Source organism: Petromyzon marinus, chromosome 2, assembly GCF_048934315.1.
Source record: "Petromyzon marinus isolate PM22_M1 ecotype Great Lakes invasive population chromosome 2, UKy_Petmar_22M1.pri1.0, whole genome shotgun sequence".
In the NCBI taxonomy this organism is placed as follows: Eukaryota; Metazoa; Chordata; class Hyperoartia; order Petromyzontiformes; family Petromyzontidae; genus Petromyzon; species Petromyzon marinus.
In genome coordinates, this window is record NC_133668.1 from 12,422,167 (window position 1) to 12,435,950 (window position 13,784).

Genomic DNA, 13,784 nt, shown 5'->3' on the forward strand with positions numbered 1-13,784 from the left:
CTGTTCGTTGAGCCGGTTTATGCTTTGCCGGTTTTCCTCCAGATCCGATGAACCCCTGGCATGAGGTTGCTGTGCAGCGAGATGAAACTCTGCAAATGCAAGATAGCATACTGATGGGACACTGTTCATAACTACGACGGTCCTCACGACTGGCACAAGGAATTTATAATCATCGAAATAATGTCCCTTATTTAACCAGGAAAGTTTCACTATAATCAGGAAAGTTTCACTTTAACCAGGAAAGTTTCACTATGTCATCTGAACCAGTTCTGTGCTTCCTCCCAGCACTGACCAGTGTGATGAAGTTCAGCCAAACATCCCTCTTGACCTCTTGACCTACACAGCGAGGGGAGGCCCTGATCCAGCAGTTTACTATCAAAGTGCTATATATTGCAATACATTTGTATTATTTTTGTGAATTAAAAAGGCAACAATAGAGTTTTGCAGTTACCTTTATCTTACAAGTGTAATAATTCTAATAATCTAGATTGTTATCGGTTTTTGCTCAACATGCTGGGAGCTTCTTGAGGAACTGAACTCGCAGCACGCGGAGCGAAATGTTGGGACACTGTGGCGAACAACGCTTGGTAACAACCCGAGAGCGCAGTAGAGAGGATTTGGAGCTAATCTTGATTTGAAGCTTTCGTGACTGCAGGAATCCATACTCTTTGGTTCCTTCGGTAAAGTCACGTAGGTATAAAATAAAATAAATTACGACGTTTCGATTGCAATACAAGCAATCATCATCAGGTGGGAAAATCACAGCAAGAAAAAATGTTTTTTGCTGAAGTGGGAGAGAGAGATGCCGTGGTAAGAGGTTATATAGGTAAGAAAGGGGGGAGGGGCAAGGGGGGAGAGGGAGGAGGGAGGTGGGGGTGTGGGGTAGGGGGAGCGCTGCGTGGACGCTTGGAGAGGGAAGTGAGGCTGGGGTGGGGGGAAGTGGGCGGGGTTGGAAGTGGGAGGCCGAGAGAGCTGGGGATGCGGGGGGGGAAGTTAACTCGGAAAAATAGACCAGTACCCGGCAGGTATGAAAGAAGACCACCACTACAAAGCAGTTAGGGTTTTACCTGGTTAATAACATCCTTCCAATGATTGCTCAATTTGTATCCATCTTCTCGGTTGAAGTTATGTCTATGTTCATATATCTGGATGGCTTCATGAACAAACCTTTGATAGTAGCCTGACGGTTTGCAGAGTACCTTGCTCTCGGAAAAAACAATATCATGCGAGCCCACAGCGTTATAACAATGGTCAGCTACGGCCGAGGTATTGGTTCTGCCGTGTTTCAGATCTGCCTTGTGTTCGCAGACACGGTCCGAGACATGTCATTTAATTTCCCCGATGTAACTGTTGCCACAGGTACAACTAAGTTTGTAAACTCCATGATACTGCATGTCAGGAATGACATCCTTCACAGACGGGATTAGATCACGTTCATGAAAGAACCAAAGAGTATGGATTCCTGCAGTCACGAAAGCTTCAAATCTAGATTAAACCGCCTCTACGGGGAGGGTTTTCACACATCTGTTAGAGCTTTTAGCAGACTGCGAGACAAGAAGGCTCACCTGATCGAGTCGCTAACCTTTCTCAAGAGATGCCGCGATAACAAGGTAATACCGATCGCATTTACACTCACATCTGCTGTTGTCACTTCTCCTAACGCTAAACGGATCTTGTTTAAAGCTAGCCTATCGCTAATCTCAGAGATAATAAGATTGCTCTGATTTGAACTTGATCATTTAAACAAGACTCTCTTACAATCACACTTAAAATTAACAGCTAAAATGTCCACTTCTGATTGGGACCATGTAGATAACATGACAGTCTCCTCTGCTAATTCAATGTTAACCAAATGTAAAGTTAACTTGATCGCTAAATTCAACCTGTCAAAAAAGAAACCAGAGCCACACGTTAAAAAGTTAGATGTTAACAAGATTGTCATCAATCAGAGTAACATCCCAATTTCTGACAGCCTAAACTCGGTAGTAGCTAAAGGGTTGAATTTCGCAGTCACCCCTAAACACATCCCAGTGGATGATATACCGTATTTTCCCGCATATAACCCACGGGGTATACCAATTTTTAAAAACAAAACAAGACCCTGCAGGGTATATGGAGGTGCAGGCTATCCCAAAAATATTTTACACGTGTGACATGTCATAACTCGTTAAATTTTTTCATGGTAGGACTATCCACTATGCAACACTTACCTTTGACTAAAGCACTGTTGAATAAACCACTAACACTAAAATTGCACATGTTATCACGTTTTCAATGATTCTAATTGTTTGTACATTTAACGACAATGTTTGAAGTGGGCGCACTTTGTTTTTGGCGACGGGAGAGCTGGGGGGAAAGAGAGGTTGGGGGTTGGGGGGTGGTTGCAGAGCAAGGTCTGCGGTGGTGACGGAAGAGCTGGGGGGAGAGAGAGGTGGGGGGGGGGGCGAGGCGACGGTGTTACCGTAGTGCCGCTATTGTCTGCGCAGTGCGCAATCTACCAGTGCAAAAACTGTACTTACTTATCTACCAGTTATGTGTTACTTATTTATTGGATATTTACTTTTGTAGTTATTTACTGTTTTAAGTTCACTCGTTTCCGGTTAGTTTGTTTTGTTTGTGCACGTTATTATTTAAATGTTAACAATTGATAGTGGAATGTATTACAAGTGTAAACTTCATATTAATATGATGAAATTAAGCTGCGGTAACGACGTTAAACATATGAATGCCTGCGGGGTATAAGGAGATGCGGGCAATCTGAATTTTTTACACAAAACTCTATTTTTGCTGGGTATATGCGTCTGCGGGTTATATGCGTATGCGGGCTATATGCGGGAAAATACGGTAATCGCCCAGGTCCAGGTAGCCCTCAAAGGCTTGGGACACATCCCGACAGACGTTGCGAGATCGGAAATTGCCACCATCCTTAAAAATGCTAAGAAACCCATTAGTAGCATTAGCAAAGACGAGCGCTCTGAACTCGCCAAATTGAAAAAGAGAGATGACAGTCATCCTCTCGGCCGACAAGGGCAATGCTACTGTCATCATGGATAAAACCACATACAACAACAAAATCCGGGACCTTCTTAATGATGGCAGTTACATCAAAATCAACAAAGATCCTACTAAACGCCTGGCTACAAAAAACAACAATAGCATTACCCGTTCGACCTCTCTAATCGAACCATTCAAACGGCTCTGCCTAAAACCTTCTGCTACTAGACCACCCATATTCTATGGTCTTCCTAAAATCCATAAAGAAGGTACTCCAATTCGGCCAATCGTTTCCACTATCAACTAACCTACCTACAAACTGACCCGTTTTCTGTCTGACACCTTGCTTGCATTCACGGGCAAGACTACCTCAGCAATACGTAACTCAGCTCACTTGATCTCTCTTATCAAAGGCATTTCACTGTCCCCAGATTATTTTCTCGTCAGCTTTGATGTATCTTCTTGGTTCAGAACATAGCTATTTCAATGCTAAATTATTCTGTTGATATGTAAACTCCTTTGTCAAGGTGCTCTGCTCCTCCCACCCAGCTTAAAATACGCTGCCAAGCTTAGCAGTGTTCATTGGAGCGCTGTCTTTCCGACAGTTCTGTTTCTTCACCTGAGGACGGCTGCTTGTGTTGTGGCCGAAACGTCGTGATAATTTTATTTTAGTGTTTTATTTTTATTATTTTATTTATTTCCCTTCTACTTGACTTTACAGAAAGAACCAAGAAGATGAATCCCTGTAGTCATGAAAGCTTTAAATCGAAGCTTTATGTAATTTCTCTGTTCACCAAGGTCCAGTACCTGACACCTTAGCAATAATTGAAGACTTTGTCCAACATGGACTGAATCCTGATGTACCTAATCTGGTTAGGCGCTGTCTTACCAACACTTACTTCACCTGTAATGGTACGTTCTACAAACAACATGAAGGTACCCCCTTGGGTCCCCCCTTATCACCAGTGATAGCAAATGTTTTCATGGAGAAATTTGGAACAGATGCAATTCAGACATCCACCCTACGTCCGCCATTGTGGAAGAGATATCTAGATGCCACTTTCGTCATTTGGCCACATGGCCTGCCAGCTTTGAACCAATTTCTCAACCACATCAATTCCATACACCCATCCATCGAATTCACCATGGAAGTGGAGAAGGATGATAGCTACCTTTCCTGGTTGTTTTGTTTGAGAAGAGACCTGACGGCTCGTTGGGACACTGTCTACAGGAAATCCACCCACACAGATTCCTATCTGAAATCTGATTCCCACCACCATCCGGCACAGAAAAATTCCCTTATCAAAACACTACATCAAAGGGCCCACTGCATTTCCGACCAACACCACCTAGCCAGTGAACTGTAACACGTACACCAGGCGCTCAAGATGAATGGGTACTCGGAGCACATTATTCGCAAAGCTGTTTCTCCAACCATGGAGAAACAACCTCCTGAGAAGCCAATCAAAACCATCATATTACATACATAGCAGGTGTTACCAAAAAGATTTCTAAAATCTTAAACAAACCCAAGATCCAGGTCCAATTCAATACAGTACACAAAATCCGTTATCTAATCCCATCTGTGAAGGATGTCATTCCTGACATGCAGTATCATGGAGTTTACAAACTTAGTTGTACCTGTGGCAGCACTTACATCAGGGAAATTAAATGACATTTGTCGGACTGTGTCCGCAAACACAAGGCAGATCTGAAACACGGCAGAACCAATACCTCGGCCATAGCTGACCATTGTTATAACACTGTGGGCTCGCATGATATTGTTTTTTCCGAGACCAAGGTACTCTGCAAACCTTCAGGCTCCTATCAAAGGTTTGTTCATGAAGTCATCCAGATATACAAACACAGACATAACTTCAACCGAGAAGATGGATACAAATTTAGCAATCATTGGAAGGATGTTATTAACCAGGTAAAACCCTAACTGCTTTGTAGTGGTTGTCTTCTTTCATACCTGCCGGGTCTATTTTTCCAAGTTAACTTCCCCCCCGCATCCCCAGCTCTCTCGGCCTCCCACTTCCAGCCCCGCCCACTCCCCCCCCCAGCCTAACTTCCCTCTCCTAGCGTCCATGGAGCGCTCCCCCTACCCCCACCCCCCTCCTCCCTCTCCCCCTTTCTTACCTATATAACCTCTTACCACGGCATCTCTCTCTCCCACTTTTAGCAAAAAACCTTTTTTCTTGCTGTGGTTTTCCCACCTGATGATGATTGCTTATGTTGCAATCGAAACATGGTGATTTATTATATTTTATACCTACATGACTTTACCGAAAGAACCAAAGATTTGGAGCTAATTACCGCTCGCGGGTGTGGCGGCGACGATGGCGACATCCGTGAAGCTGGCTGACCCCCTGACCCTCTGGGAGCTTCCTGTGTCCTCAGTGCCATCAACAACCCTGCGCGGGGGAGAGAAGTGGAGATGCTTATTTATTTTAAGCAGAGCAGCAGCGGATTGAGCTTGTCTGAATGTGGGCAAATAACAACTCAGGGGGAGAGGGGCAAGGCACGACTTGGTGAACATTAAATAAACTTTAAACAAATGTTAAATAGTTATCAGAATGAGTAACGATACGATCTGCATTTGCCTATCGTGCATGCTGCTCTAACTCTAACCCCATGGGTATACGAGGAAAGACTGTTGGCGCGTATCACTTACTTGTTGTCATTTTATCGTTTTGTCCAGACCCCTTCAGCTATTGCCGACAACTCATACATCTGTTGTGTCCTATAACTAACCACACGGAGACGTCTGCTGGAGGCAACACGTTTATTATAACAACTCTGAACACTCTGTTAACACACTACTACACACGCCGGGCTACGCTACACGCCAGCTACGCTACCGAGCTACTCTACACGCTGAGCTACGCTTCAACCCTGGCTTAGCGAGAGCCTCAGGGAGGGTCCCAGGGTGTCCTGCGCTACCTCGGGTCCGCGACAACCGGCTCTAACGAGAGCCTCGGTTGAGCATCCCCAGGTGCTGTCCCAGTCTTCAGGTCTTCAGATGTCTTTCAGTTTGAGTTGGTGAGTACTGCCGGACCCGTTCAGAGGGCCGGCTTTTATCCTCAGGTCGGGGGCTCACCCCTCCCTTAAGCACCCCCTCTCCAGAACCTTCTAAAAGGTCTTAAATCTTAAAGGGTATTAAATTTGGCCGGTGGCCCCCTGTCGGCCCGTGAGCGTGGTGGCCGGTAAAGCTGCTTACAGCGCCTTGTTATGGCGCAACACATCAAATGACTTGACTCAAAGAATTTTAAAGGGTGGCCGAGTAGAACGTGAGAGTGAATCACGTGGCATTGAAACCAATAGCAACGGGTTATTTTCACCATTTGTGATTGTCTGTCTGAAACGGTAAAAATGCGAAGTAAAATACAAAAACGCACTTTTGACGGTTATGATTGAATTTGTTTTAAACTTTCAAAAGTTAAAACATCTTTACTGTCAATTAAAAATTACATTTTCACACTTCCCAGAAATGTGCACTGTACTACCTGATATATTAGAAGTTTAAGAACTAACCCCCCGACAATGCGCTAAATTGTCATGATTCCAAATATCGATTTGAGTTTTTTCCCTTCTCTTTAAAAATGCGGTGGATATAGTAGCCACTCGTGGCTGCAGGGGTCACATAAACCCATCATACCGATTGAGAGATGTTCTTAACAAAACATTATTAACACATGTAATTTGATGTGGGCCTTACCTGGCAAAAATAAAAATAAAATAGTTTTAGTTTGGACGTAGATGGCGTGAGCTTAACAATCAGCGTTTATCAATGAACTGATGCATGATCACACATGAAATATTTACAGTATAAATATGTGTTGTGTGATAATATGTATACACAAACAGTTATATCTGTACTATGGTTATGAAAGAACAGTAATCGATTTCAGACTCGAATACCGGTTCTGAACGTCAGGAAACCATTAAACATTTACAGTGGAAATTTAGTAACGAATGCCCAGATTGGAATTGTGCGGCTGCCTAAGTCACTGATAAAAGGTAAATATGCAGCCCTGCGATTGCTTGCTCACGCCACTGCTGGTGGAAGAGCCAACTCCACTAGAGGGAGGCCAACAGGGTGTTTTGTCTGCTCTTCCATGCTGGCCAGACGTCTTGGAAGAGGTGGGAGTACACAGACTTTTCCCTCCCATCACACGTGACCTGCCGATCGACTAACTGTGGTGTGGACAGAGGCAGTGAGATTAAGACCTTTCTCCCATTGTCTCAGTTACTGCGCCGGGAGATGAAGTCGAACCTCTGGATTGCAAATCCAGTGTGCTATGCATTAAAACGCAGCAGCTCCCTTAATTTCTCAGTTTAAAAGATACAAATTTCATATTTTTTGATAATATTTTATAGATGCGGCAAACGGGTAGCTGTGTTTATGCTAGTTTTTTTATACCATTCAGTTTCCGATAATGCGAGAAAATTGTGATTTTCACATCGCTAATCTATACACATTGTTTATCAACAGCGAGCGGCAAGCTGCTTGTAAACACACATTATGCACCACGTACAACACGCTTTGTGTTTAGCTATTGTAAGCCGTCCTTGATTAAAATTATGCTCATGGACTAAAACAAATTATATAAATGTAATTGGCTTAAAAAAATGTCACGAGATTTGTTGCCCGGCAGAAATGCATTTGTCAGCGCAAAGACTTAAAAAAAGAATGCCCAATAAAATTCAACTAAAATTTTCTTGAACATTTTTAGACTTGAAGATGAAAATTTTTTAAATAATAATATTCTTTAAAACATATTTGGGATGTTTTTGCGGTATTTTATTAAAAACAGTGTAAAGTATATGAAGAACACTGTTACTCTGCATGATAAATAAGTAACAATGAATGTACATTTTCATTCAAATTAATTAAACTTGTTCAGTATAATTGTAAGACATTCATAAATATATTTTGCATGCATTGGGCAGCACTATTTTCACATTGGTCTCCTGGTGTTTTACAGACAAAGATGCATAAAGTGGTTTTCACTCTAAAGCTTGGGTTCAACTTGACCTTGAAGTCTGATCCATTGCTCATGGTTGAGCTTTGCTGCGGGAAATTCCAGGTGCTGTATTGCCTACAGGCTACATGTCTCACTAAAGTGAGACAAGCAAGTCATATTAGTGCATTGACAATAATGGACACGATTGAAAAGCGAATGTCTCAATGCGCAAATGATCATCGGAGGCAATAATAAACCCCACTGGAAGTTCTGAACCAGTGACGGAAAGTCCACGTTCACATGGTGGGAGGCAATCTCTCCAAAGGATAACTGCTGTTAACTGCCCACCAAGAGGCACTCGATGTATTTATCATCAGGGAGATGATGGGCTGTGATGTCCCCCCCCAACCAGGATGTGAACTCAGCATCTTTAAATTGATAAGTTTGTGGCTGAACCAAAATCACCACTCATTTGGAATACCTGACAATCCAACTAAAATGTTTTTTCAACTCCAAAATTATACATGTTAATTATGCTCACTGCGCATTTCACTTTAAAAAGGAAGGGCTGACCTAAGACTGACTGGGATAACACAATGAACTAAAGGTGAAGTTACATGGGAGAGTGTCAGGGAATGATGGAGAGAGAGAATCAGGAAGGTCAAGGCTACAGGCAGGACAGTGAGAGACCTGCCAACTGGGTGAGTAAGAGATTCAATGCACATCATCATCAGTATTCACCAGCCATTGTTTCTCCACTGCTGGATTAAGGCCTCCCCACACTGTTGGCATTCCAGAATCCATATCCTGCATTTTCTCGTTTGGATACCATCCCATCTCCAGTCTCATCCACTGACCATCATTAATGTTTTGCAATGTGTCCTGTATTTGCCCACTTAATTTTCTTAACATTCAATACAATGTCCCTGATTTCTGCTTGTTCCCCAATGCATGTGCTTTTTGTTGTCTGCCACTGGAATGGTGAGAATGCTCTTGTCCATGATTTTGTGTGCAGTCTTCAGCTTTTTATTCCATTTTCTTTGTCAAGCATCCACATTGCCGATTTACTTGTCGTAGCTGGCAGCAGCGTGCAGCATGCCCATAATAACCCTGGTATTGAACAGACTCATAGGAAGTAACAAGGTTGTTTTACTCTGGGCACAATAGGAGCTTAGCAGTCTATGACTGGCAACCTTCGGCTGAGCGCAAGTTCCCGCGAGGATGAACACGCAAAGGAGTGAATCAGCCGAGGTACTACCCATTGTCCCTTTCACTCATCACCAGACTCGCCAAGCAGTTAACCCACCAATCTCCATGCCCTCATAGAACTACACATGTCAACACAACAAATACACTGTGGAAAGGTATTGAAAACCAAGGTTATTGGTAAACAGCGGTAATTAACAATTGAAAAATAGAGTGATTTGAAGCTTTCGTGACTGCAGGAATCCATACTCTTTGGTTCTCTCGGTAAAGTCACGTAGGTAGAAATAAAATAAAACAAATCACGACGTTTCGATCGCAACACAAGCGACCATCATCAGGTGGAACCGATACAGCAGGACAACTGATGATTTAGGAGAAAGCTCTGTTAACAACAAGAGCTTGTAAAGGGTTTTGGTGGGCTCAACCCCAGGGGTAAGTGGGCGGAGCTAGAGAAGGAAGAAAGGGGGGAGGCAAGGAGGGAGGGAGCGGGGAGTTGGGCGCAGGTAATAGATGGAAGGTAGAGAGAAGCTGGGTTAGTGATGCTAATTTTAGAAAATTAGCATGTCAATGGTACAGGATGCTGCAGCGTTGGCTGCCGCGTTGTGAGATGAAAGCGTGTAACGGGGTTATGATGGCTGAGCCAGTAAGACAAACAGCCCATGAAACAGCAAGAGCCATAGAAACATCGAAACATCCAGGCCAAGGGAGCAAAAGGAGGCCATGTCAGTGATACCCCAGCCTGCTCTTGCAAGGGCATCCAACAGGGTAATACAACTCAGAGTCGGAAGGTAATAGTATAAATGGCAGGCAAGATGGAAGTATCACAGCGAACTCTGACCAACCTGGTTAATAACGTCCTTCCAATGGTTGCTTAGCTTATATCCATCTTCCCGGTTGAAATTATTTCTGTGTTTATAGATCTGGATGGCTTCATGGACAAATCTTTGAAGGTAGCCCGACGGCTTGCAGAGAACCTTGGTCTCGGAAAAAAACAATATCATGCGAGCCCACAGCATTATAACAATGGTCAGCTACGGCAGAGTTATTGGTCCTGCCGTGTTTCAGATCTGCCTTAAAAATGCTAAGAAACCCATTAGTAACATCAGCAAGGATGAGCGCTCTGAACTCGCCAAATTGAAAAAGAGGGATGACATCGTCATCCTCTCAGCCGACAAGGGCAATGCCACTGTCATCATGGATAAAACCACATACAACAACAATATTCAGGACCTTCTTAATGATGGCAGTTACACCAAAATCAAGAAAGATCCTACCAACCGCCTGTCTACAAAAAACAACAATATCATCACTAATTCGACTTCTCTAATCCAACTAAACAAGCAGCTCTCCCTAAAACCTTCTGCTGCTAGAACACCCAAACTCTATGGTCTCCTAAAAATTCATAAAGAAGGTACTCCACTTCGCCCCATTGTTTCCATCATCAACTCACCTACATACATACAAACTAGCCAAATTTATTTCTGAGACCTTGCTTCCATTCACAGGCAAGACTTCCTCAGCAGTACTTAATTTAGCCCATTTGGTTTCTCTAATCAAGGGCATCTCACTGTCTCCAGACGATATACTTGTCAGCTTTGATGTAGTCTCTCTGTTCACCAAGGTTCCTGTACCTGACACCTTAGCAATAATTGAAGACTTGGTCCAACATGGACTGAATCCGGATGTACCAACTTTGGTGAGGCACTGCCTTACCAACACTTACTTCACCTGGAATGGCACTTTCTAAAAACAAAATGAAGGTACCCCCATGGGTTCCCCCTTATCACAAGTGGTAGCGAATGTTTTCATGGAGAAATTTGAAACAGATGCCATCCAGACATCCACCCTACGTCCTTCCTTGTGGAAGAAATACGTAGATGACACTTTCGTCATTTGGCCACATGGCCTGCCAGCACTGAACGAATTTCTCAACCACAAATTCCATAACCCATCCATCAAATTCACCATGGAAAGGGAGAACGAGGGTAAGCTACCATTCCTGGACGTTTTGATTGAAAAGAGACCTGATGGCTCTTTGGGACATTGTCTACAGGAAAGCCACCCACACGGATTCCTATCTAAAGCCTGATTCCCACCACCATCTGGCCCAGAAGAATTCCCTCATCAAAACACTAATCCATAGGGCCCACTGCATTTCCTACCAACACCACCTAGCCAGTGAACTGGAACACGTACACCAAGCCCTCAAGATGAATGGTTACTCAGGTCATTCCTGACATGCAATACCCTGGAGTCTACAAACTGAGTTGTACCTGCGGTAGCAGCTACATTGGGGAAACGAAACGACATGTCTCGGATCGTGTTCGCAAACACAAGGCAGATCTGACACACAGCAGGACCAATACCTCTGCCATAGCTGACCATTGTTATAACGCTGTGGGCTCACATGATATTGTTTTTTCCGAGACCAAGGTGCTCTGCAAGCCGTCGGGCTACCTTCAAAGATTTGTCCATGAAGCCATCCATATCTATAAACACGGAAATAATTTCAACCGAGAAGATGGGTATAAGCTAAGGAACCATTGGAAGGACATTATTAACCAGGTTGGTCAGAGTTCGCTGTGATACTTCCATCTTGCCTGCCATTTATACTGTTACCCTCCGACTCTGAGTTGTATTACCCTGTTGGATGCCCTTGCATAAACGGGCTGGGGTATCACTGACATGGCCTCCTTTTGCTCCCTTGGCCTAGATGTTTTGATGTTTCGATGGCTCTTGCTGTTTCATGGGCTGTTTGTCTTACTGGCTCAGCCATCATAACCCCGTTACACGCTTTCTTCTCACAGCGCGGCAGCCAACGCTGCAGGATCCTGTATCATTGACATGATAATGTTTTCACATTAGCATCACTAACCCAGCTTCTCTCTACCTTTCATCTATTACCTGTGCCCAACTCCCCTCTCTCTCCCTCCTTGCCTCCCCCTTTCTTCCTTCTCTAGCTCTGCCCACTTACCCCTGGGGTTGAGCCCACCAAAACCCTTTACAAGCTCTTGTTGTTAGCAGAGCTTTCTCCTAAATCATCAGTTGTCCTGCTGTATCGGTTCCACCTGATGACGGTCGCTTGTGTTGCGATCGAAACGTCGTGATTTATTTTCTTTTATTTCTACCTACGTGACTTTACCGAAAGAACCAAAGAGTATGAAAAATAGAGTGTTGCTGTACACACATATGAAACTGTGCAGAAACACAGAATAGAGTATTTTAAAAAATAATAATTAAAGAAAATCCATTGAAATGCAGTGGACGCTATTGAAAAACAATGGAAGAAAAAATCGAAGCAATTGGGTACAGTTTTCAAAACAGAGGTCAAAGTTATGATGATCATGCCACCAGGTGCTGACTTCTGTGCCTCAATGCTGTGGTGGGGGCGGAGTGGAGCCCACAGTAAGAGGATGCATGCAATTCGCCAACCAGCTGGGTGATTGATACCTACCATTCTACACTTATGTAAAAATATACCGATGACTGTCTACTAGGAGCCTTTTTATACTGGTAGGAACCTCCTGGTTCCACCAGCCCACAGGGGATTACTGTGTCCGTCCGTCCGTCGTGCATCCAAAAATGGGAGGGGTGGGGCTGGGTGGAGAGGGGAGGGTGGGGAAGGGTTGGGTGGGGAGGGAGGGGCTGGGTGGGGAAGGCGGCCACGGCACACACAAGGGGGTGGCCACCAATCACGTCCGGCCATCTTCACGACATTTTTCCCTCCACGTGGAGAATCAACAACATGCGTTTGGAGTGTGCGGCTGCTCTCAATCTCTACATTATAAGCCGCCAATTTGTTGAGCCATCATTCGAGGCAAGGTTACTTCGGAATCGTATACCACTCAGTGGGCCCTGCCCGGTCAAAATAAAACATTTAGTTGAGCACTGTACACATTTCCGCACAGGGCACTGTACACACACGTGTGCTGTATCAACTACCGACCTTGGGAGCTGCTGCTATACGAGGTGCGGTTCCTGTTTTGAAAAAAACCCCACACCATTCCTCCTGGGTCGATAAAATAGCTACCGCTTTGTGGGGAAGCCAACGGCGCTTGTGTGTGTACACCTATGTTAACCACGCTGTGTGTGTGTGTACACCTATGTTAACCACACTGTGTGTGTATATACCTATGTTAACCACAGTGTGTGTTGTGTACACTTTTTTTTGAGGAACAGCTTTTTTTTCTCTCCACCATCCCAGGTCCCCACTCGGTCCCCACCCTTCACGCCGGCTTGTGCCCGCCCTCACAGTCAGGCACATTTGCGGAATACACCACGTGGTGCCGGCGTTGACCCTGGTCATTGACCGAGAAACCCAACGTTCCTACCAGGTCCCTCCGCAGGAATGTGTTTAGCTCGTCCCTTCCCTCGAACGTCCCCTCTCCTTGTGCTCTCCCCTTTTGTCCTTCTCGAGCCCCCTTTCTCGAACTTTCCCTCACTGTTTGTACCGCAGCCATTCCCCTGGCCTTCTCCAACGATTCCCAACCATCGCCTCCAGGTTACACTTCTGTTTCCTGCTTTTTCCCGTTTAAATCCTTCCTCCAATATTTTCAAACTCTGCCTCCTGCCCAATAGGAGGCCTTGGCTTATTTTTTGAAATCCAGTTTGGCT

The 13,784-nt window shown here is 44.5% G+C and overlaps 1 protein-coding gene across 6 annotated transcripts in view; it reads right to left on the minus strand.

Annotated features, from left to right (window-relative positions):
- LOC116947137 (voltage-gated delayed rectifier potassium channel KCNH8-like) overlaps positions 1 to 13,784 on the minus strand; it is a 186,658-nt gene that overhangs the window by 9,419 nt on the left and 163,455 nt on the right. For all 6 annotated transcript variants that reach the window (XM_076070038.1, XM_076070034.1, XM_076070029.1 and 3 more), the window contains 2 exons: positions 5,314 to 5,411; positions 1 to 89 (listed from right to left, as the gene is read on the minus strand). In XM_076070038.1, the coding sequence (XP_075926153.1) occupies positions 1 to 89; positions 5,314 to 5,411 (187 nt within the window). The remainder of the gene's footprint in view (positions 90 to 5,313; positions 5,412 to 13,784) is intronic.